This window comes from Cornus florida, unplaced genomic scaffold (assembly GCF_030987335.1).
Source record: "Cornus florida cultivar Cherokee Brave unplaced genomic scaffold, ASM3098733v1 CherokeeBrave_3.0.0_Hap2_Chr02, whole genome shotgun sequence".
Taxonomy (NCBI): Eukaryota; Viridiplantae; Streptophyta; class Magnoliopsida; order Cornales; family Cornaceae; genus Cornus; species Cornus florida.
In genome coordinates this window covers 16,441,383-16,467,570 of record NW_026775572.1, presented here as the reverse complement: position 1 = coordinate 16,467,570, position 26,188 = coordinate 16,441,383, and the positions used below count along the sequence as shown (strand labels likewise).

At 36.4% G+C, this 26,188-nt stretch overlaps 5 protein-coding genes across 5 annotated transcripts; all 5 read right to left on the bottom strand.

Moving 5' to 3' along the window:
* Positions 1-408: 408 nt before the first annotated feature.
* Positions 409-957, bottom strand: LOC132295714 (auxin-responsive protein SAUR21-like). The gene has a single exon (XM_059794006.1). The coding sequence runs from the start codon at positions 955-957 to the stop codon at positions 592-594; it is 366 nt and encodes a 121-aa protein (XP_059649989.1). The 3' UTR covers positions 409-591.
* Positions 958-2,549: 1,592 nt separating this feature from the next.
* LOC132293915 (auxin-induced protein X10A-like) lies at positions 2,550-3,291 on the bottom strand. Its single transcript, XM_059791570.1, has one exon. The coding sequence runs from the start codon at positions 3,059-3,061 to the stop codon at positions 2,759-2,761; it is 303 nt and encodes a 100-aa protein (XP_059647553.1). The 5' UTR covers positions 3,062-3,291; the 3' UTR covers positions 2,550-2,758.
* A 1,394-nt stretch (positions 3,292-4,685) lies between these two features.
* LOC132293916 (auxin-responsive protein SAUR21-like) lies at positions 4,686-5,586 on the bottom strand. The gene has a single exon (XM_059791571.1). It carries the CDS (start codon positions 5,178-5,180, stop codon positions 4,887-4,889), a length of 294 nt encoding a protein of 97 aa, XP_059647554.1. The 5' UTR covers positions 5,181-5,586; the 3' UTR covers positions 4,686-4,886.
* A 3,306-nt stretch (positions 5,587-8,892) lies between these two features.
* On the bottom strand, positions 8,893-21,055 carry LOC132293911 (uncharacterized). Its single transcript, XM_059791564.1, has 2 exons — positions 20,658-21,055; positions 8,893-9,218 (listed from the first exon to the last, which is right to left on the bottom strand). Exons 1-2 carry the CDS (start codon positions 20,947-20,949, stop codon positions 8,905-8,907), a joined length of 606 nt encoding a protein of 201 aa, XP_059647547.1. The 5' UTR covers positions 20,950-21,055; the 3' UTR covers positions 8,893-8,904.
* Positions 21,056-25,527: 4,472 nt separating this feature from the next.
* On the bottom strand, positions 25,528-26,081 carry LOC132293912 (auxin-responsive protein SAUR21-like). Its single transcript, XM_059791566.1, has one exon. It carries the CDS (start codon positions 25,981-25,983, stop codon positions 25,696-25,698), a length of 288 nt encoding a protein of 95 aa, XP_059647549.1. The 5' UTR covers positions 25,984-26,081; the 3' UTR covers positions 25,528-25,695.
* Positions 26,082-26,188: the final 107 nt, after the last annotated feature.

The following is a 26,188-nucleotide window of genomic DNA, read 5'->3' as shown; positions in this document are numbered from 1 at the left end:
TATCAAAATTATGTAAATGGTAGTTTTTAACTTTTGCAATTTTCGGTGTTCACAATTTTACTTGATTCATTTAGACAGTCAATTTTACATGATTCATTTAGACAACCAGTGACTCTCATTGCTGCTGTAATGAAACGTAAAAAATTGCCATTGGTGACTCTGAAATGTATATGTTATTCATTCATCAAATTGGGATGCTGCAAGAATTCAAGATAAATCAAAATTAAATATGTTCCATCTAAGATTGTTATGTAAGAACAATATTGGAAGTGGTCATTCCAACAATGATTTGATAATTCAGAAACAAAAATGTTTCACTTGTGGTGAATTGAACGATTATCATACATTTCTGAAAACCATTTGTTTTTCTTTTAACTGATCAACCGTGCAAGAAACAAGAGATAAAAATTTAGATAAAAGAATGTAATATTTTTATTGCATGATTTCTTGTTAAGGGAGTTTTTACTTCCTCCAGAAAAAAAATTCGCCAAAAAAAAGGAAGGATGTACATGTAATAATTTGCTCCGTAATTTACAAAACTTTTCTTGATGATCTGTTTTTTACTCCTATGCATGTAAGCTCTTTGTACTCTCACAAAATACTCAAATGAGAGGTAATGTCTAAGAAGGTGTCTTCTGGGCAAGGAATTGTGAGACCACCCATTGGATGATCAAATCCATACTCTTCTTCAGCCTTATGTAGCAGCTCTTGAAATTCAGGTTGGTTCAAGTACGACAATGGAACCAAAAATCGCGTCTTCTGAGACTCTTCAACATAAACTGCCAGGTACCCCTTTGGGACATTTACAGCATTTGAGGCTGCTGAACCTGCAGTCAGAAGAGATTGGCGGAGAATTTGTTTAGCTTGGAGAACACCAGTGTGGCATTGTTTGAGAACACTCTCTACTGGGTTCGAGTTAGTTGTGTATGATATGGATCTGAGATTATGGGGCAGCATCACTATCTTAGGTTCAAAAGATGCTTTTCTTGTTGAACAATTGTATCATATACGGCCTTTTTTTCATTTCCGTGGTAACGAGTTCTACTTGATTTGGCATGATGTCGAATTGAAACATTCCCTGGTTCGATGCTCGAGAATACTAGTTTCTAAACGAGTTGATCAACAGGAACAAAAAATTCACGTGGAAGCTTATGTTGTCTTCACCAAAACTTATATACTTCCTAGAAAATTTGACCTCATAGATTTTGTGGTGGTGTAACTAATTCTTGAACCTCTTACTTTTCCATTTTCTTTCTCCCAGTTGCTGCCTTTGTAAAGTTTTTCTCTTAATATTATTATCAGAGCTATTATTATTATTATTATTATTATTATTATTATTATTATCTATTCTACTTCTTTTGTCCCAAAATAATTGTTCATTTTATTTACATTGAAATAATGGAATACTTATTTTGATAGTTGTATTTATTTTGATAATCCTAAGGAGTATAAAAAATTATTACCAAAATTAGCCCACCCAAATAAATGTATTTGACAAAAAAAATGAATACAAAGGTTTTTTCAAATTTTAGGCAAGTAAACTACTGAAATTGGTTGAGATAAATTGAATTGAAGACTTCGCATTGGTTTATACATTCCTCTTAGTCTCGACTCTAGGCATAATTTTTTTGGCTATCTTTTTTAGAGAATGATAAGATATTAAGATATGAACTCTAGGGATAATTTATTTGACTCTTAGTTCTTGGAGATAATTGCATTTTGCTTGAGTTATTGATATAAAGAAAAATAAAGTAAAATAAGGTAGACCAAAAAATCTTTCTTTTTTTTATTTCAAGGGTTTTTAAGAAAATATTTTTGGAAAAAGGTTACATATAAGTCAAATAAATCCCTTATGCCTGTCTATTTCTATTATGCCTTTCTATTTCTATTATAAACATTTATGTTTTTGTTGCGGCTTTCTATCAGTGACAGACTTCTCCACCAATCAAGGAGTTGGAAGCTACAAATGAGACCCTAGCTATTTATAGGCATCATATCTATTGTCCATAAACTATTCACATAAATATCCTAAATATTTACAAACATTAAAAAAAATAATCTAATACTTCTAAAATATTTTTTACACTTCACAAATCTGTACAAGCTCTCCAATATTCTTCAATCTACAAATCTCTACCAGCTCTCTAATATTCTAGAATCTGCGATACTCCACAAATGTGGAAGATTCAATCAACTCTAGCCATACGAAGTCTTCCTCAACGCTTGTGTGTCTTTAGAATTTCTCCAACATAACCTATCTAGTAATGACAGTCGGTATACTTGATCCATCAGGCAACCTGCATTATTTATTGTCCCTCTGTATGATTATATTTGATGTAAAACGAATAACCATTTTGATTGCAATCAGTAAAGCAAATAACCATTTTGATTTCAATCTTTCTCCATAAACAAACCAGTAAATTAATATGCAAAATAAAAAGAGCAACTGATCACAACTATATACATAGGCTCACTCATGAATCCTCGCTAAAGTATGGTGTTTAAGTGGACAAATTTAAAACCAGAGCAAGGGGAAGACATTAAATGAATGTGCAAGAAACAAGGAGATAAACATTAACATAAAAGAATGCAATCTTTTTGTTGTCTAATGTATCGTATAGGGAGTTTTCCTTCCTTCAGAATATTTTTTCCCAAAAAAGAAAATAAATAAAGGATGTACATGTAATTTGCTCCGTAATTTACAAAACTTTCCTTGATGATCTGTTTTTTTCCTCCTTTACATACAAGCTCTTTGTACTCATAAACTACTCAAATGAGAGGTAATGTCTAGGAAGGTGTTTTCTGGGCAAGGAATTGTAAGGGCACCCATTGGATGATCAAATCCATACTCTTCTTCAGCCCCATGTAGCAGCTCTTGAAATATAGGTTGGTTCAAGTACGATACTGGAACCAAAAATTGCCTCTTCTGAGACTCTCCAACATAAACTGCTAGGTACCCCTTTGGGACATTTATAGCATTTGAAGCTGCTGAACTTGCAGTCAGAAGAGATTGGCGGAGAATTTGCTTGGCTTGAATAACACCAGGCAATCGGATACCCATACTCTCTTATGGATCGGCTCTTTGCAAAAAAGAGTAGAAATTAAGCTCAATAGGCTAAAAGAACAGGTGAGTTTTGATTGTAGAAAATTTGGATCCTTGTGCTGGTTGAAAAGCTTCATCATATACGAGGTATAAATAGAAGGGAGAGAATATATCGAAATCCTTAGGAATTTTAAGTGAGTGGTCAGGAGAGCTAGATGAAGTCTGGTGAAAGACGTAAGTATGAAGGATCACATGACTCTGTCTTCCAACTAATGATCAAAGATAAGGGGACCAGAAAATCACACTGTATATTTGTTAAAATGCATCATGCCCTACAGCTGGGAAAACAAACCAAACAAGGGGCATAGTTGAAACCATAAATGCGCGGTGAAGATCTCTTGATGATTTGAAATTAGAACCAAATGATTCTTAGATAAGGGACAATTTTGAGACAAAAAATAAACAGCAAGATACAAAATAATGTCACCTTCAATGCTGAAAACTATTAATGCCTGTTAATGATAATGCAAGAGAAGTACTTGCAAAGTATTTCAGTGATGTGCAGTTCCACAAACATGACAATCCATGTGCTAATGAGAACAGTAAGCTCATGAATGCAGGACAATTTATATCTGGTTAAAATGAAATAATTTTCTGTTTCGAGCTAAACTCCCCACGAAGTCGAGCAGTGCTTTCTTTGACCATGATTAACCACTAGAGTTTCCAACCCCTTTTACTAACTCAAACTCATACTGCATAAAAGACCTAGTAAACAGTATCAGACAATGGGCATACATCTCCCCATACTGTTGATACATTATATGGGACTTTAGTTCCACAAAATTGCTATTTTACACTTCTAGAATATGCAATATCTCAAAAGTTACTTCTATGAACCGAATAGTTGTGTACTGTATTAATTAACCAATCTGAATATGTAGATAAGTAAAAGCGGTATCCAAGCATTTGGGGCTTCTAAGGTACTTTCAACTCTCAAGGGATTCACAAATTGGACAGGCTCGAGATAGAAAGAGATCACCAGCTTAATCAAAATTCAATACAGATGGCTTACTATATAATATGTTGTAAAGTTAGGGAGAGCCTAAAGTGAGATTGGCTTAGGAAAAATGGAATAAGGAAACAAAATTAATGTTCAGTTTGACAACCCTTACAATCAAGGTGCTAATGAGAACCGTAAACTCACAAATGGAAGACAGTTTATACTGATTTGAAACAAAATTAATGTTCTGTTTTGAGATAATTTTTACAAATGTCCAGCAATGCTAACTTTCAATGATTTCTTAACATATTTCTTACTATTCATGGTCACGCTGACAATTGCACAAATTATATTTAGTGTAAAGTAAATAATCATTTAAAATTGCAATCAGTGAAGCAAATAACCATTTTGATTGCAATCATTCTTCATAAACAAACCAGAAAAATATATTAAAATAAAAGAAATTAATATGCAAAATTAAAAAAAGCAACTTATCACAACTATATAGGCTCACTCATGAATGCTGTTATCAAAAGCTGTTAATGCATACGAGGCTATCTCCAAAGCATGAATGTTATAACCAAGCCATACATTTCTGGAAACCATCACAAGAGGAAGACAATATATGGATCTTAGCAAGAATGCAAGGAACAAGAAGATAAAAATTTAGATAAAAGAATGTAATATTTTTGTTGCATAATTTATGGTACGGGGAGTTTTGGCTTCCTTCAGGAATTTTTTTGCCAAAAAAGGAAAAAAGAAAGGATATACATGTAATTTTCTCTGTAATTTACAAAACTTTTCTTGATGATCGGTTTTTTTTGCTGCTTTTCATGTAAGCTCTCATAAACTAGTCAAATGAGAGGTAATGTTTAGGAAGGTGTCTTCTTCACAAGGAATTGTAAGACCACCCATTGGATGGTCAAATCCATACTCTTCTTCAGCCTTATGTAGCAGCTCTTGAAATTTAGGTTGGTTCAAATATGATACTGGAACCATATATCTCCTCTTCTGAGACTCCCCAACATAAACTGCCAAGTATCCCTTTGGGACATTTACAGCTGCTGGACTTGCAGTCAGAAGAGATTGGCGGAGAATTTGCTTAGCTTGGAGAACACCAGGCAATCGGATACCCATACTCTCTTATGGATTGGCTCTTTGCAAAAAGGAGAAGAAAGCTTAAAAGGCTATAAGAACAGGTGAGTTTTGATTGTAGAGAAATGTGGATCCTTGTGCTGGTTGAAAAACTTGATCATATATGAGGTATATATAGAGGGGATAGAATATATGGAAATCCTCAAGAATTTAAAGTGAGTGGTCAGGAGAGCTTGATGAAGTCTGGTGAGCAACATAACTATGAAGGATCACATGATTCTGTCTTCCAACTAATGACCAAAGATTAGGGGACCAGAAAATCATAGTGTACATCTGTTAAAATGCATCATGCCCTACAGCTGGGAAAACAACACAAACCAAATGAGGGACATGGTTGAAACAACAAATGCATGGTGAAGATGTCTTGATGATATGAAAATAGAGCCAATTGATTCTTAGATAAGGGTCAAGTTCGAGACAACTGGGGCCGAATATAAATCAAGCAAAAATAAACAGCAAGATACAAAATAATATGCACCTCCAATGCTCAAAACTATTTATGCCTTGTAATTATAATGCAAGAGAAGGTACTTAAAAGTATATACGTAATGCGAAGTTCCACAAACATGACATATAAAAAAACAACAATAGGACATGTGCCTGGTCAGATAGAAGCAAGCAAGGCATTTAACCTGAGTGGGACTGAAGAGTTGCTTATGATGTGATACCCATTTCACATATGAAGTCATGTATAGCACAAAATCATTGAGTTCAAGCAATACATTATCCCTCTTAAATATAATTGTAGTTTACATTTTATTAACATTTCGTAAGAAATGATCATGACAAAATGAATTGCAGGAACCATAAGCCTAAGTAGAAGACATTTTTGCAGTGGCTACATCAGAACTTACCTGACATCAGTTTGCTTTTGATGATGCATTAACTAGTCTTTGTACATCCATTCGTCTCTCTAATAAGCCTCTTCTCCCATAGGTAAACCTCTGAGCTCAACAAAGTATCTTTAGGCATATCACCTTCCACACCTAATCCCAATAAGCCGGATAAAATCATCAGAGTCATATTATCAAACACTTCTGGTGCATTATTCAGTTCGAGTGCAGTATTCATTCTATTTCCATTTGGGTATTTGCTTGTTCACAAAGTTTAGCTATTTTAATAAAAAAAATTGTGCTGCTAAAGAGCTGATGTGGATGTTGAAGAACACCATTAATATATAATTATGATAAAAGGAGTAGCTTTGGAGTGCTTAAAAGACACAACCCATTTTGATTAAATTGGACACCATTTCAAGGATCGTGCAATTTGAGGATGGGATGAAGCTTAGGAAGATTTACGACTGTTGACTCATTGAGAAGAGTTAGTGAGACATTCGAGGTAAGTTTGGTGTTAGTCACAAATTTGAAAAATAAGGGGCGGAATCGTAACTTCAGTTATTATCTTGGTTTTGACCGTTTGTACTCAGATAAGTTAAGGCTCGAGTTGAGAACATGTCAATATAATATGTGCAAGAGTACAAATTGGGGTACTTTTTAATTTCGCATTAGGAAATTACAATTGAGAATTGGTATTGAGAGAGCTATTTCACTAACAGAAGACAAAAAAAACTTCAAAAAAAAAAAAAGGAAAAAAGGTTAAGCTATTCAATGGTGTAAAGAGATTAAACTCTCAATTTACTGCATATAAAAAAAATAAAAATAAAAATAAAAAAGAAAAAAAAAGTAACATTGATTTTACCAATTCTCCTAGTTCAAAATTGGAGCAATTAGTTTCTTAGGGTCAAAAAGTGTTAGAATTCTGTTTCATATGGGCTTGCCATGCCTTTTTCTCCTTCCTTAAGAACAAGTAATATTGCGAGTGAGATCAATGAAGGCTTCTAATCTACATGGGATGGTGAGACCACCCATTGGATGATCAAATCCAAACTCTTCTTCAGCATGGCTCAGCAAGTTTTGGAATGAAGGATGCTTCAAATATGCAATTGGTACTACAAATCTCTTCTTCTCTGTTTCTCCAACATTAACAGCAAAGTGGCCTTTATTTATCAAAAAAAAAAAAAAAAAAAAAAAAAAATGAACACAGCAAAGTGGCCTTTGGGTACACCCGTAGCCACTGGAGTTGAAAAAACCTGCTGGAGGATCTGCTTAGCACGAACAATTCTGAGCAAACGGATACCCATATCTCTATCAAATGGTTTTCTTGGAAAAGTTGCTAGTAATTGATCTTTTAAGACTTTGTTATACAAACAAGAGAAGCTTTGAGATGTGGATAGATAAAGTTGGAACACACACAAATATATAGAGCAAATGTTTCATGGTCCAGCATTCTCATATGGAGTGAGTGGTCAAGAGAGCAGAGCACTGTGGTCCATTAAAGACACAAGTCTCGAAGTATCACAGGGTTATGCCTCCCAACAGATAGAACATGAAAATTTGTCATGACCCTATCACTAAAACAGAACAAACAATTGAGATCAAGTTGAAAATTTGTTAGTGAATATGGCCTACTGATTATAACTATATATCAATACAATGCTGGTATGCTGGTTAGGTTTGAGATTAAAAAAAAAAAAAAAAAAAAAAAAAAAAGTCATAATTGTTGTGTTTGTTATTGCACCACCGAACAGGGGATTTAAGAAGTTATATGGGGTTCACGGGACATATTAGCACCTGAAGATCACGCGAGGGTGTCTTCCAACTCATCAGAAATTTAGAATTATAGAGACTAGAATGTGTATTTGTTGAAAGACATGATGCCCTACGGCTTCTGGTACAATAGCCTACAGAGGATCCCATTAAATTTAAAGAGATATGAGGATAGTAGATAGCCTCCTTTAGTAGAAAACCCATGGACCAAGGGACATGCAAATTCTACTATTTTCTCTATGTATGATAACATAATATAAGCATTATGTGGTGAAGTTTGTATCAGTTGAGGAGATACATAAATCCTCTGCAATCATTTCTCTCACATAAGAACAACTATGAACCTGAATAAAATCCAGAGTATAAATTCAATTCTAAACCAGTAAGGAGATTTAGAAAGTAAGTTTCCATGAAAGCTTACAAGAGCATGCCAAACTCCGCCAACATTAAATGGAAAAGAATAGCCGAAATCCAAAAAATCTTACTATAGCAAGAAACCAAAACATTATCTTGCAAGAAAAAATAGATTGTTCCATCTGAATCATGACCTACTAGTGGTCCTCAATGGTACCCATCACATTTCAAGTACTTAACAGAGATTATTGTGAGAAATGTACCAGCAGTTAAAAAATGACAGGCCGATATTCACTTTTGACCATTTGAAATAAGTGTAACATAGGGGATTCTTCTTGCATTTTACTGCAGATACTTCAAAATTTTATCTACCAGGTAAACATAAATTATTGAATACAAATTTTTTTTTGGTAAGTAATTCTTCAAAATTTAAAAGGTATGCAGAGTGACTCCGAATTATAGATTTGGCTTTTGGTAATTAACATGCATAATCATATTGTTGATACTAAATATCTATGTAAGGGTCAGATTAGCCGCATTTGGACTACAGATAAGAAAAGTTTAAGCTACTCAATTGATGCGAAGAGATTCAACTCTCAGTTTACTTCATAATAATCAAAGGTTACATTACATATACAAGAAATAACCAGTTCTCTTCTATTTCAAAATTGAAGCAATTGATTTCTTTTGGTCAATGGTGTAAGAATATCTGTCTGTATTGGCTAGTCATTCCTTCATCTCCTTGCTTAAGAGCAATTCAAATTGCAAGTGAGATCAATGAAGATTTCTTCTCTGCATGGGATGGTGAGACCACCCATTGGATGATCAAATCCAAACTCCTCTTCAGCATGGCTTAGCAAGTTTTGAAATGAAGGATGCTTCAAAAATGAAATTGGGACAACAAATCTCTTCTTCTCGGTTTCTCCAACGTAAACAGCAAGATGGCCTTTGGATACATCCTTAGCCATTGGAGTCGAAAAAACCTGCTGGAGGATCCGCTTAGCATGAACAATTTTGAGCAAGCGGATACCCATAATTTTATATCGAACGGGTGTGAGGACTCCGTTCTCGTGCGTATTTTAGTGTCATCGTAATTGATCCGTTTCATTTTTCTTATAGCATCATGCCACCACGAAGGGATCTCGGGGAAAGTTTTAGCTCCAATCCCGTGGAAAGGGATCAGGAGTAAGTTGATGAAGATATCTTGTTGCATGATTTGGTCCCACCAAGAAGGGGACAAATGAGTTAGATGATACTCTTTATCACATTGCAAAGTTTGTGAAATTGATGCCAACTCTGCTTGAGGGCGGCCCAGATCCGCTTATTGCGGATAGTTTCATGGATAGGGTGGATAAACATATTAATGCCATGAATTTGGCAACGGCAAGTTGAAGATTATATTGGCGACTTACAATTTTGTTGGTGATGCTGAGATATGGTGGAAGACTGTTTCTCACACCCATAATCTGGACACAATGACTTATGATACATTCAAGAAGTTGTACTATGAGAAGTACTTTCCGGCGCCTAAGCGGAGGGAACTAAAGAAAGAGTTTGATGGGTTGAAGCAAGGAAATATGATAGTTACAGAGTATGAAAACAAGTTTACATCGCTTTTGAGATTTGCACTGGGGATTGCTAATTATGAGGAAGGAAAGATAGAGAAATTTGTTGATGGCCTTGATCTTACCATCAGGCCAATTATAGCTGCTTCAGAACCGACAGAGTATACAAAAATAGTGCGAAAAGCCTTAGTAGTTAAGGCTGAAAGCAAGGACAATAAGGCTATCAGGAAATCCTACAAACACAACAGGGGTATGAGTGCTTTCTCAGAAGGACAATCAAGTAAGAAGCAGAAACATGAGCAGTCAGGATTCAGGGGACATCATCCAGTCAGATCCACACCCATAGCTTCAGTGTCCATGGGGTCTTCTAGATTGAATGTTACTTGTTTTAGATGCGGGCAACCAGTGCATTATAAGTCCCAATGCACTCAAGCTCAGGTAGCTCAAGTGATTTGTTTCAAGTGTGGGCAGTTAGGGCATCACAAGTCTCAGTGTACTCAAATTCAGATAGTGTCTGGTGGATGTTTCGGGTGTGGCCAGTAGGGCTATAGGGTGAAAGATTGTCCACAGCGGGGTAGTGGTTTGGGTAGAGGTAGAGGTTTGCAGCAGAGGCAGATGCAGTCTGCCACAGTTCAGTTAGGGTTTCGACCACCACCACCACCACCACCTCAGCCATCTCAGTCAGCCATGTCAGCCCAAAGTTCTCGACCGGGTAGGGGAGCTTCTTCGAGTGCACCCACTCAGTAGTCTGGTTATCAGGCATGTGGTTCTCAGGGGCAGAGGACTCAGGGTCAGGTGTTTGCACTCACTCTAGTTAAGCCACCATCTAGTCCTTCAGTTGTCAAAGGTATGTTTCTTGTGTCCCATTCTTGGGCTAGTATGTTGTTTGATTCTGGTGCTTCCTATTCATTCATTGCTTCATCATTTGCACGGGCATTAGGGTTGGAGGTCAGTCAATTAGATATACCACTTTGTGTTGACACGCCTATTGGGGATTCAGTCAATACGCCTATTGGGGATTCGGTCACTCTTGGTAGAGTTTGTCGGGGTTGTTCCATTACTATTGCCGGACGGGTACTGGAGTTCGATTTCATCCTTCTCGAGATGACAGGATTTGACGTTATTCTTGGGATGGACTGGTTGTTGTCCTTCAGAGCTGTCATTGATTGTTTCAGAGGTAGAGTTTTAGTGTGTACCCCGGATGGGGATTGTTTCTGTTTTATGGGAGATCGGTGTGATCCTCTCACTCATTCATTCTATGGTGTTAGGGGACGGGGATCGGCAGACGTTCTTCTTGGCTAGCCTTTTCGCCGATGATGATGTTGAGTTTTGTGGGGTTGATTATCCAGTGGTTGTGCGTGACTTTCTAGATGTGTTTCCGGAGAACTTGACTGAGTTGCTTCCATACCGAGAGGTGGAATTTGCTATTGATTTGATGTCTGGTACCGCACCAATCTTTATGGCACCGTATCGTATGGCTCCGATTGAATTAGAAGAATTGAAGAAGCAACTTGATGATTTGAGACTGAAAGGCTTCATCCGACCGAGTGTGTCACCTGGGGTGCATTGGTTTTGTTCGCTAAGAAGAAAAATGGTTCTTTGAGGTTGTGTATTGATTACCTGAAGTTAAATTATGCCACCATCAAGAACAAGTATCATTTACCAAGGATAGATGATTTATTTGATCAGTTGAGAGGAGCCAGTTGTTTTTCGAAGATTGACTTGAGGTCAGGTTATTATCAGTTGCGGGTTAGAGAAGAGGATGTTCCAAAGACCGCTTTCCGTACGCGGTATGGACACTATGAGTTTCTTGTCATGCCCTTTGGTATGACTAACGCTCCAACGACATTCATGGATTTAATGAACCGTGTCTTCCACGATTACTTGGATCAGTTTATGGTAGTTTTTATGGATAACATTCTCATGTATTCACGGACTCGGGAGGAGCATGAGGTCCATTTGAGTGTAGTGTTGCAAATTCTACGGGAGCATCGTTTGTATGCCAAATATGAAAAGTGTAAGTTTTGGCTACAAGAGGTGAAGTTTTTGGGACATGTTGTCTCGGAAGGTGGAGTTGAATTGGGAACAACCCAAGAATGTCTTGGAGATCCGGAGTTTCCTTGGCCTAGCAGGTTATTATCGGAGATTTGTGAAGGATTTTTCCCGTTTGGCAGCTCCTATGACCAGATTGACCCAGAAAGGGATCAAGTTTGCATGGAATGAGGCCTGTGAGTCATCCTTTCAAGAGTTGAAAACAAGGTTGACTACGGCTCCAGTGTTGGTGATACCCGAGCGTGGCATAAGTTATGTGATCTATTATGACGCCTCACGTGATGGTTTGGGTTGTGTATTGATGCAGGATGGTAGATTAGTGGCTTATGGGTCTCGATAATTGAAGACTCATGAACATAACTACCCCACTCATGACTTGGAGCTATTGGCAGTCGTTTTTGCCTTGAAGTGTTGGAGACACTATTTATATGGTGAGAAATTTGAGGTGTTCTTGGACCACAAGAGTCTCAAGTACCTTTTTTACCAAAAGGACTTGAACAACAGACAGAGGCGATTGGTTGAATTCTTAGAAGACTACAACGTTGATGTGCAGTATCATCCAGGTAAGATAAATGTGGTAGCTGATGTTTTAAGCCGAAAATCTCGTGGGACTTTAGCTAGTTTAGCCATTCGGAAGTGGAAAATGCTTGAAGATTTGGCTGAAATGGGATTGTATTGTTTTGATGATGATGATGATGACAGTGAGTCAGTATTCTTGTTTAGTCTCGTGGCTCAACCCACTTTTGTCAGACCGGTGATTGAGTCACAGAGACAGGATTCGGATTTAGATGCCATTTGTACTTTGATCTCCAGTGGCGAGACCGTGAAGAATTAGACCTTACATGCAGATGGAGGTCTAAGGTTCTGGGGTTTGTTGGTTGTTCCCACAGTTTGTCGTGAGGACGTTTTACGGGAATTTTACACTTCCCGTTTTGTAGTTCATTCGGATGGTACCAAAATGTATCACAATCTGAGATATCAATATTGGTGGAATGGAATGAAGAAGGACGTTGCATAGTTTGTGGCTAAGTGCCTTACTTGTCAACAGGTGAAGGCCGAGCACTAGAGACCAGCTGGTTTATTGCAGCCATTACCGGTAGCGCAGTGGAAATGGGAGGAGATTGTAATGAATTTTGTGACAGGTCTTCCTAGGTCATGGAGGGGAAATGAAGCTGTATGGGTCATTATTGATAAATTGACCAAGACGGCTCACTTCTTTCCTATTAAGGCAACAGATGATGCAGAGGCACTTGGTATACTTTATGTGAAAGAAATTGTAAGATTGCATGGAGTTCTAGTGGCTATTATTTCAGACAGGGATGTTAAGTTCACCTCGAAGTTCTTGGAAGGACTTTAAGCAGCGTTTGGCTTAGCATTGCACTTTAGTACGGCATTCTATCCACAGACGGACAACTAGTCAAAGCGTACCATCCAGATCTTGGAGGATATGCTTCGGGCTTATGTACTTGACTTGGGTAGTAGTTGGGAGGATCACCTTCCACTTATTGAGTTTGCCTACAATAACAGTTATCAGGCGAGTATTCAGATGGCTCCATTTAAGGCGTTGTATAGTAGACTTTATAGGTCTTATGTCTGTTGGACTGAGGTGGGCGAGACAATTGCCTTAGGACCCGACTTTGTACTCGAGACTACCGAGAAAATTAAGTTGATCAGGCAGAGACTGCTTACAGCTCAGAGTCGACAGAAGAGTTATGCAGATAGGCGGAGACGACCGCTATCCTTTGAGGTGGGAGACCACGTTTTTCTTCGGGTTTCTCCACGGAAGGGGTTGATGAGGTTCGGGAAGAGTGGCAAGTTGTCGCTACGATTCATTGGACCTTTTGAGAACTTGGACTGTGTAGGAGAGGTTGCCTACAGACTAGCATTGCCACCACAAATGGATAGGGTTCATAATGTCTTTCATGTATCGATGCTACGAAAGTACGAGCCGGATCTGTCTCACATTTTTTAGTTGGGTTGATGTTGACATTGACTAGAATGTTTCCTACGAAGAGGGACCAGTTCAGATCCTTGACACACAGCAGAAGATATTGAGGAAAAAGACGATACTGTTGGTAAAGATTCTTTGGAGGCATCACGGAGTTGAGGAGGCTACTTGGGAGCTCGAACAAGAGGTTCGCTTCAAGTATCCAGAGTTGTTTTCTCCCTCAGGTATGACTTGATTTTGGGGACGAAATCTTTTAAAGTTGGGGAGAATGTAATGTTTATATATATATATAAATGTTAAAGTTAAATAAATATTTATATACCTGTGGGGCCCGCATGAATTTTAAGTCAATATAAATGACTTAAGAGTCATTACACAGACTCATTTTTTTTTTTTCTCTCTCTCTGCTGCGTCCAGTCTCTTCTCGGCAATTCCCTTTTTTTTTTTTTTTTTTTTTTTTTTTTTTTTTTTTTTTTTTTTTTGTTTGCAATTTCAAGCTTTGATCTCACTCTCACTAATTGGAATTTGGTAAAACCTTGTGAAGTAAAGTCGGAGAGCACGGCGAGATCTACACGTGAGTACCAGCAATTATAGCTTTAGTGCTCTCTAGGGATTTCGAGTTTAGGGCTCAAATTGGGACTTTTTCTCTCGTTTGAGGTAGGGGTGCTCTAATCTACTAATTCTTGGATTTCTTGTGAATTTTCCCCTTTAATTTGACTTTAAACATGCTTAATTTTAATTTTTTGTGATTATGTTTGCTAGGGTTATTTATATTGATGGTGATAAATGTGTGTTATGTGTTAATTGGGCTTATTAGTATGATGATTTTTAACTTGTAAAGAAGTATGCTTAGTGTTGGTTTGTTTTCATAATTTCAATTGCTATGAAAATTTATATTATAATTATGGAAATAAATTTGTGAATTGTATATTTAAATTGCTATCATAATGTGGGATGAGAATATGAGTTGTGTATTTTTAGTAATTTATTAATTTATTTGAAAAAGTATGTGGGAACTTTATGGTTGAATTGATGAAATGAAGGATGAAGCATTCATGCATCCATTAGGGAAGAAATATGGGGAAAAATGTTTTAAAATAAATGAATTTATTTTTGAGAAAAATATATATTTTTTAAAGGAGTTTGCGAAAATCAGACGCCTAGGAGGCGCCTAGTGGTCCGTGTTGTTAGTGTGGTCTAGAAGGGAGTATGGTTGAACAAACTAGGCCGGATGCGAAGCCTTGGAGGTGCCTTGTGGTCGTGGATAGTTAGTCAACCCTCCATTCGTGACGCCTTGGAAGTGCCTTGAGTTGGATTACACTAACGGTTTGGTTGTTGAAACGGAATTGTTTCAGAAATGGGGAGCGACATATGCATAACATTACACTTCATGACATTTTAGTAAATCTGTGATTGGTTGGCATTTGCTATATATTTGTTTTTGTGGTTGAGAATATGTATTCCCCATGGTATAACCCCATCCCTTTTATCCATTCCTTGTGTGGAATTTACGGGGATATAAGAAGTGTGTCTTAGACACTTCCTACTGAGCTTATGTGTAACGACCCTGACCCGGAGGCCCGGATCGCTACACGGGTTTTTACTCGAACCCGAGGTTACCTAGGCTCCTCACAACATTTCTCTGGTCAACACACCATTACAACCCTTGAAAAACATTCTCAGTACGCCCTATGATCCAAACCGACATGAACCAAACAAACACCGGAAGAAAGAACGGAAGATGACCAAGCTGCCTCATTTCGGTCGACCGAAGTGGAGCTTTCGGTCGGTCGACCCTGAGAGCCAACCAATCTGTTTCGGTCGACCGAACCCCATTTCGGTCGACTGAAATAGAGATCCCAAGCCTGAAACCTACATTCCCAGAAACTGCACTTGTGAAGTTATAAAGAAGCTTAAATGAAACTTTAAAATGGCTACAACTTGTTTAAAACACTGCGAAAATACATCATACATTAATCATGGACGAAACACCAACTCTTGATCCTATAAACCAACGTTTAATTACAATTCATTTACAAGGGGTTATACATCATAGTTACATAACCAAAAATCTATGAATATACTAGAGAATGTCCTATTACAAAAGTAGCAAAAGTTGTCTTCTAACAACTTTCAAGCTTGAGGTGGATTGTTGTCCACCGGATCTTTTCCAAAACCTGAAAAAAAAAAATATAAATAGTAGGGTGAGCATAAAGCTCAGCAGGTGACACTTAAGACACACATCTTGTGTCCTTGTGAATCCAAATAAAGCATAGGCCAATGGGAAATAAGGATCATGCTATGTGAGGATAAAACAACATACACTTCAACTCCAAGCAAAAACAATGCAATGCAATGTGATGCAATGCATGCCATGGTCACTCCTTATTTTCATTTCTCAAAACATCATTTCCAAACTATTAATACAGCCCGCCTTTTGGTGACCCCACTGCGACACAAGAGGAGGATTGGCTAGTGTCCCTGACCCTTGGTAACCCCACGGCGTCATTATAAGGCCAGCTGGCTCAACCACGCTAGGACGACTCCCTAGTCCCCTCTAGGCTACATTAACCTCCGGCCCGTTGGTAATCCCGCAGCGACCGGGTTTTCCAAAATCATTTCACAAAAACTCTTCTCCCAAAATTCCACTTTTTGTTTCGAAACAATTTCTCCCATTTCATGCAAACCCAATGGTATGTGCATGTAACTATATGTACCATACCTTCAATGTTATGGCATTTAAAGTTCTACACCATAAAATTAAACATACAACATGTTCAACATCTCCAAAGTAATCATTCATACATTAAGATACAACAAAATATATTTAAGCATGCTTTTCTCATAAAACAACTCACATTTATACACATGGATTTCTCTAGACAACATTTAAAATAATCATTGATACAATAAACTTCTAATTAAGCATGCTTGGCACAACAAAAAAGTATAACTCACTATGGAATAAGAAGGAAGTGGATTAAGATATCCCTACCTCAAAAGTGAGCCAAAACTCTTAAAATGGGTCTAAGATTTCAAAGGCCAAAGGGAGACCACAAACCGAAATTGATGGTACTAATGCGTAGAGCTCGTCGTGCTCTTCGTTTTGCCTCAAACGGCACTCAATTCCAATAAGAAATGAGAGAGAAATCTTGATTCAAAGGTTGCTTCCAAAATGAGAAGGAAAATGGAAGAGAAATGAGAGAGAGAGAAAAGCTACCGGAGAGAGAAGAAATGAGATGCAAAATGGTCTCTAGACCATTACTTGTGTAGTGGTGGGTCCCACCACTTTTACCTTTTCCTTTTCCTTTTCCTTTTATTTAATTCTACACCACACACATACAAGTGCACACCACCACATAATGATCACATAATTCACATAAATTAAAATGTGAAAAAGGCAACAAGACCCAACCACAATTCTGTACACAACATGTGAAAAGACGAAAATGCCCTTGCATCAACAAAATTCTGAAAAAATTTAAGAAATGCCGAAATTTGGAAACATCACATTATGCTTACCCCATTTTTTTTTTTTTTAACATTTTTTTAGCATTTTTTTCAGGACATGGAAAAGAGATAGCGGACGACAATCCACCACAAGTTTAGACGAGCTTGGGGATCTATTTTATTTTTGCTAACTTTTGTATTAGAACTCAAATATTTTGTAAATGTAATATTAATTATTTTGTGAAACTTTAGTTTAATTGGTACAATGTTGTAAGTTATGGATTTTTAAATTCTAACTACATTTTATGGACTATAACCTGATGTAACCTAAGTGTGTTTCTTGTTTAGATGAGAAGGAGGAACGGGACTTTTGTATGTATGTAGTCATTTTGGAAATGTGGTATAATATCTGTATTGTGCGTTGGGACATGATAGGTTATTTTTAAGACTCAGTTAGGCCATTGCAATTTTTTTTTTTTTTTCAACAGGTTGTAGAGAGATTTTTTCTACGAAGGTCATGCTGAAATTTTTTTTATATTTTATTATTAATATTTTGATATCTTTTGGGTCGTTACAATAACTTATAAGAATTCTTTTAATCAAGTTTTTCTCCCATCCAAGTGACTCTGGCATGTCCCATTTGAAACTGTAATGTAACATTACTGTTTCAAATGGGACGTGCCAGAGTCAGTTTCAAATGGGACGTGCCAGAGTCACTTGGAAGGGAGAAAAACTTGATTCATCCAGTAAATGATGCACCACACTTGTAAAAAAGTGGATCACGCACAATTAGAGTGAGTAAGGTGCATGGTTTATCGGGCTCAACCAAGTTTTTATCGTTTAATGGATTGACAAATTATTCTTAAATGTGACATGATTAAAGAATCGATCTTTATTGAGGCAAGTTGACTCATTCCTTTGTGTTCTTTTAACACTCCAATTCCGGATTTTGAAACAACCTACGGACAAAAAGTATTTATCCCCTTCAAAAATAACTTGCGAAATAATAAAATATAAGGACACACTAAGACCTAAATGTTCACTTCATCCAATAAGAAGCGATCTTGCACGAGAGTAATTCCAAAACTATTCCTTTGGAATTTATATTTAAGTCTTGAAGCAACTAATAACAGTATACCTTCACAGTTGTAACAGTGACTTTTGAATTTGTCCTTAAATTGCACTACATTTTTAATAGTTGAGGAGGCACTTCTTAGTTTAAGGGATTTCATGAAATTGCTGATAGTTTAGAGAGAGAGGGGTTTGTTGTACTTTACCTGTATATACTCCTAGCTTTGTAGTGTTTAGTTAGCACTAAATGTTAACTAATGTCCAACTTTATCTTAATCTCTGTTCTTCTCTTGTATGGACCAAATTTTTTTTTTTTTTTTTTTTTTTTTTGGTGCTAAATTTGATTGTTTCTTTCATGGAGTTTGTATTGGAGTATACAAATTAGGGTGCTGATTTTTTATATATTAGACAAAATTATGAATCTTGATTTTTTGTTTGAATGTTAATGGCAGAATTGCAGAGAGAGAATTCTTAAGAGTTGCAATTGATCGGGTGGAGGGATACCAATTTAATACGGGTTAACCCATTAGATCGTATGGCTAATTGTTTAAAGAGTAATACTGTCATTTTTGAAAAGATGGGTTGATTCTCCATTATTGCATGACCGGAACAGTAACACTCCAGGGAATTTTGCAAAAAAATTAATAGTTCATGGGCTAACTGTCAAAAAAATAGTTTAGGGGATTGTTGAGAGAGATTATGGTTCAGGGAGGTTTTATGCACAGTACCCATATATATATATATACACACACCGAATAGAAGCAAAGTACATAAAATTACTAGATGGATTAATATATCATAGTATATAATAAATAAGGTTCTAGATAAACAGACAACTCCAATTAAAAAACAAAAAAAAATTGTAAAACTTCCAATAGAACTAAGTATCGTGAGAAAGAATTTGTAAGGATCCAAAAAGATAGGAAGATTAAGAAATGGGATTCAATCTTCAATCTTCAAACTTACAGTGGAGTTTATCTATCGGGAACTGGTTAATAGCGTACTTTTACTATTTCATATTCCCTTTTGCATTACACAATTTTGGATGACAGTGAACAAAGAAACCTACACAAAATTTCGAATGACAGTGAACAAAGAAACCCACCTTTATTATATTTGTATTGAAGAATACGTACGGAAATAGGGGTAGAAGAAGCAAAATCCATCACCAAAAGAGAATCCGAGTTCGTTATTCCAGCAAAGGGTCACATTCCTAGCTATTTATAGACAACCTATTTATTCCCTATAAATCCTCACATTAATATATATTCTAAATATTGGTAAACAATACAAAAAGTATTAGAGATACGTACTTCTAAAATATTCTTTACACTCTAAAAGCTCTCCAATATAACATAATCTTCAACTCTCTCTCTCTGCAATACTCCACAAATGTGGAAGACTCCAGAAATCAACCCTAAACATCATGCAAATCAACTCTACTCAGGCCACGTAGACAGTAGACTCTATGCAAAGTCCTGGGACTCAACGCTTGCGTGTCTCTCCAACATAAATTGCCAAATGGTCACTTATCGAGTCATGACAATTCATAGTATACTTGATCCATAAGGCAATGTGCATGCATTATTTATTGTCCAACCTTGAAAGTAAATGAAATTGGGCAAACCAGAAATAAAGCTTTGTCATGCCTATTTGAGTAGTCTCTCTTGACTACTTTATTATGTATGTTTCTCATGATCTATCAAATTCGGATGTTGCAAGAATCCAAGATAAATTAAGAGAATAGGATGATTGCTCAGTAAGAGTCGTATTTGGAAGAGTTTAGTCATTCTTGCAATGATTTGATAATCCAGAAATCGAAATTTTTTACTTCTGGTGATTAGAACAATTATCAAAGATTATTTCTTACCATTCATATACAATCTTCCTACAATTTCACAAATTATATTTGGTGTAAAGCAAATAACCATTTTAATTTCAATCATCCTCCATAAACAAACCAGAAAAATATAAAAATAAAGTAAATTAATGTCCAAGATAAAAAAGAACAACTGATCACAACTATACTACTCATGAATCCTGTTGTCAAAAGATATTAATGCATATGAGGCTATCTCCAAAGTACGAATGTCAAAATCAAGCCATACATTTCTGAAAACCATATGGTGTTACACCACAAGAGGAAGTAAATGGATATTAAGAAGAGTGCAAGAAACAAGGAGATAAACATTAAAATAAAAGAATGTAATCTTTTTGTTGCATTTGTATAGGGAGCTCTCCCTTCCTCCAGAATTTTTTTTTTTTTTCCTCCGAAAAAAAGAAAGGATGGTCATGTAATTTGCTCTATAATTTACCAAACTTTCTTTGATGATCTGCTTTTTTTATTTTATTTATTTTATTATTATTATTTTTCTTCATTTACATGTAAGCTCTGTGTACTCTCATAAACTACTGAAGCGAGAGGTAATGTCTAGGAAGGTGTCTTCTGGGCAAGGAATTGTAAGACCTCCCATTGGATGATCAAATCCATACTCTTCTTCAGCCTTATGTTGCAGCTCTTGAAATTTAGGTTGGTTCAAGTATGACACTGGAACCAAAAATCGCGTCTTCTGAGACTCTCCAACATAAACTGCCACGTACCACTTTGGGACATTTACAGCATTTGAAGCTGCTGAACTTGCAGTCAGAGGAGATTGGCGGAGAATTTGCTTAGCTTGGAGAACACCAGGCAATAGGATACCCATACTCTATTATGGATTGGCTCTTTGCAAAAAAGAGAAGAAACCTGAAAAGGCTTTAAGAACAGGTGAGTTTTGATTGTATAAAATGTGGATCCTTGTGCTGGTTGAAAAACTTGATCATATATGAGGTATATATAGAAGGGATAGAATATATGGAAATCCTCGGGATTTTAAAGGGAGTGGTCAGGAGAGCTCGATGAAATCTGGTGAGCGACATAAATACCAAGGATCACATGATTCTGTCTTCCAACTAATGATCAAAGGTTAGGTGACCAAAAAATCCTAGTGTATATTTGTTAAAATGCATAATGCCTTACAGGTGGGAAAACAAACCAAATGATCAGGGACATTGTTGAAATCATAAATGCATGGTGAAGATCTCTTGATGATTTGAAAATGAAGCCAATTGATTCTTAGATAAGGGACACGTTCGAGACAACTGGGGCCAAACATATGTTCATAAATCAAGCAAAAATAAACAGCAAAATACAAAATAATATGCACCTCCAATGCTCAAAACTATTTATGCCTGTAATGATAATGCAAGAGAAGTACTTACAAAGTATATCAGCAATGCGCAGATCCACAAACATGACATGAAAAAAGCAACAATTGGACATGCGCATGGTCAGATAGATGCAAGCAAGATGTTTAAACTGAATGGGAGTGAATAGTTGCTTATGATGTGATACCCATTACACATATATGAAGTCATGTATACGAGTAATAGCACAAAATCATAGAGTCCAAGCAATACATTTTCCCTCTTAACTATAATGGTAGTTCCAAAAGAAATGATCATGCCAAAATGAATTGCAGGAACCATAAGTCAAAGTAGAAGAAATTTTTTGCAGTGGCTACATCAAAACAAAACTTACCTGACATCAGACTGAGATGGCCAACATAGAAACATACCAAGATGAAACCGGATAAAGCCTATTCTCCCATATGTAAGCCTCCGAGCTCAGCAAAGTATCTTTAGTTATGTCGTCTTCCATGCCAAATCGCAACAAGATGGATGAAAATGTTAAAGATTTTTTACATGTCCCACTCTAGATTTTGATCACTGAATTCCATTGAAAGGCATAAATATCGTGAACGTCAGTGTGGCATCCACCTGCTGCCTAGCCATTGTGCTAGTAGGTAATAAGTGATACAAAAAACTAAATTTTTTAAAAATTAGCCTCTATATAACCCAATAAGAGTGCATTTCCAGACACAACATTTATCACGGGCATATTATCAAACACTTTGCTGCATAATTCAGTTTGAGCTCAGAGTCCACAAAAGAACACAACAGTTGACATGGTATTTCCATGTGGGAATATGCTTCTTCACCATGATTAGAAATTGTGTTGTTAAAGACATCATGCCCTACGGCTTCATGATCATGCCATTATTCAGCTTATAAGAGGCATGACAAACGCCATTGTGCATCATCATCTAGTATTATTGTTACGCCCTACAGCTTCCTGATCATGCCATTCTCACTTGCAAGTCATATACAAAGGCACCAACTTGCAAAAAAAATTAGGGTTTCCACCTGAATCGTGACCTACTAGTGATCCTGGATGCTACCCACCACATGTCAACTTAACAGATGCTATTGTGATAAATGTATTATGTGCTAAAAAATGATGGACTGACCTCACTTTTGACCATTTGAATTAGGGGATTCTTCTTCCATTTTACTGCAGCTACTTCAATATTTATATTGATTGATGTCAGCATCAGCAATTTTCAGATGTTAGCCAAAGGGACATAGTAACATTGATCTTATACATAACAAATAAATTATTGAATACTTTATTATTATTTTTTTTTTGGCAGATAATTCTTCAAAATCAAAATGGAAATGGCAGATTGAATATACATTATAGATTTGGCTTTTGGTAACTAACATTGACAGCATGCATCAATTGTATTAATAGAGCTAAAGGAATTCATTTTTTTTTTTTTGGGTAGATAATTCTTCAAAATCAAAATGGAAATGGCAGAATGAATCCACATTATAGATTTGGCTTTTGGTAAGGGACAAATTAGCATCAATTGTATTAATAGAGCTAAAGGAAAGAAAAATTTAAGCTACTCAATTGATGCGAAGAGATTCAAATTTCAGTTTGCTTCAAAAAAAATTAAATGTTGCATCACATATACAACAAACAACCAATTCTTCTAATTCAAAATTGAAGCAATTGGTTTGTTTTGGTCAATGGTGTTAGAATATCGGTCTCTAATGGCTAGCTATTCCTTCTTCTCCTTGCTTAAGAGCAATTCAAATTGCAAGTGAGATCTATGAATGTTTCTTCTCTGCATGGGATGGTAAGACCACCCATTGGATGATCAAATCCAAACTCTTCTTCAGCCTGGCTTAGCAAGTTTTGAAATGAAGGATGCTTCAAAAATGAAATTGGGACTACAAATCTCTTCTTCAAAGTTTCTCCAACATAAACAGCAACATGGCCTTTCGGTACCCCAGTGATCAATGGAGTTGAAAAAACCTGCTGGAGGAGCTGCTTAGCATGAACAATTCTGAGCAAGCGGATACCCATAATTTTGTGTCAAAAGTTTTTCTTGGAGAAGTAGTAAGTACTTGATCTTAGGATTTTGTTAAACAAAAGAAGCTTTGAGATGTGGGTGGTTAGCTAATGTTGCAACACACACACATATATAGAGTAAATGTTACACGCCAGCATTCTCAGTAGTTTGAGTAGATAAGACTAAGAGAGTATTCCATTAAGGACATATGTTGTGGCATCACATGGTTATGCCTCCCAACAGAGAGAACATGAAAATTTCTCTTGATGTAACATATCTGGGTGCCTTCTCATGGGCCATAACAGAACAGACAATGAATATGTGGGTGGCTTCTCATGCCCTATCACTATCACAGAACAAACAGTGGATATGTATGTGCCTTGTCATGGCCTATTACTATAACAGAACAAACAATGGGGATCAAGTTGAAAAAATGTGGCCTACTACTTCTAACTATAAATCAATACAGGCCATGTATGCTTGTTAGGTTTGAGATCAAATAAACATAAAGGTCACAGCTGCTGTGTATGTTATGGCACCACCGAACATGGGATTTAAGAAGCTAGCTGCTGATCGATGAACATATAAGCTTGGACCTAAAATCGGATGGGATGAGTTGGAAGACAAAACCATGTGATCCTTCATGTGCTAATGTCTTTCACAAATTACCATCTAAATCCCTCTTCACCACTCATTCCACATTGCAGAGTATTTTCCACATAGCCTTCAGTCTATATATATTTCCACATATGAGTCAGTCCACAAATATATATTCGAAGCCAAATAAATTATTTCGTCAAAATCTTTTTTTCTAATTCTATAGATTTTATTTCGACTTTGGCATGTTTTTGGGTTTGTTTTTATCTTATATAATCTTGTAATTGCATTAATCAGGAAAATCATATAAAATGTGGGGGAAAAGTTATAATTTCAGGGCGAAAGGGTATTGGGATGTCCTCATCTCAACTAAATCTTAGCTTAATTTGCACACTGGTCTATGAATAAAATCGGCACTGATATATTTATGAAGTAACCATTTTAAAGCTCACCTCCTGAACATGTACCACTAACATTAGTTTTGGTATAGACAATAAAACTAGACTCATTTTGAATTGCTAAAAGCCAAATTTTAATGACGATTAACAATGAAATGCTAACTTCATGATCCATGTAATGTGTCCCTCAATCAGCCATTAGTGCATGTGTAAAATCTAATGAGTGGTATAATAACATTCTATAAGCATTATGTTGTGAAGTTTGTATCTGTCGAAAAGATATATTAGAACTCTGCAATCTTCTCTCTCACATAAGAAAATACTATGGACTTGAATAGGGACAAAGTGAGTACATTTTCCAATTCTAAACCACAGTAAGAGGCTTGACAAACCTCCATTGTTCATGATCATCTAGTAAATTGAAAAACAAGAGAATAGCGAATCCATAATCTTGTTATGGCTAAGGGGAGGGGTATGGAAAGATCTACAGTTATAGCAAGTCATAAACTAAAACATCAACTTGCAAGAAAAAATACATTGTTCTGTCTTAATCATGACCTACCAGTGGTCCTCAGTGCTACCCCCCACATCTCAAGTACTTAACAGATGTTATTGTGTGAAATGTACCGATTGTTAAAAAATGATGGACCAATCTCACTTTTGACCATTTGAAATAAGTGTACCATATATGGGGATTCTTCCTCCATTTTACTGCAGATACTTCAAAATTTATATTGATTGATGTGATAAGAAATATTCAGTTGTTAGCCAAAGGTATTTTGTATTCCCCACCATCTTATACACGCATACCAGGTAATTAATTCTTCAAAATTAGAATGGAAATGGCAGAGTGAATCCACATTATAGATTTGGATAATCAACAGTAACAGCATGCATAATCATATTGTTGATACTAAATATATATATGTGTATGTGTGTGTGTGTGTGTGTGTGTGTAAGTGTAGACAGATTAGCAGCATTTGTATTAAAAGCTATTTGACTAACAAAAAAACTTAAAAAAAAAAAAAAAAAAAAATGGGCAACTCAATTAATGCGAAGAATTTCAACTCAGTTTACTTCATAGAAATCAAAGGTTACATCAAATTTACAAGAAGGAACTAATTCTCCTATTTCAAAATTACAGCAATTGGTTTCTTTTGGTCAATGGTGTTAGAATATCTGTCCCTAATGGCTAGCCATTCTTTTATCTCCTTGTTTAAGAGCAATTCAAATTGCAAGTGAGATCAATGAAGGTTTCTTCTCTGCATGGGATGGTGAGACCACCCATTGGATGATCAAATCCAAACTCTTCTTCAGCCTGGCTTAGCAAGTTTTGGAATGAAGGATGCTTCAAGTATGAAACTGGTACTACAAATCTCTTCTTCTCGGTTTCTCCAACATAAACAGCCAAGTGGCCTTTGGGTACACCCTTAGCCACTGGAGTTGAGAAAACCTGGTGGAGGACCTGCTTAGCACGAACAATTTTGAGCAAACGGACACCCATAATTTGTATCAAATGTTTTTCTTGGAGAAGTAGCAAGTAATTGACTGTAGGACTTTGTTAAATAAGAGAAGCTTTGAGATGTGAGTGGCTAATGTTGGATTGGAACACATATATATAGTTTATACAGGCTAGCATTCTCATATGGATTGAGTGGTTAAGAGAGTAGTGCACTGTGGTCCATCAATGACATATGTCATGAGGTATC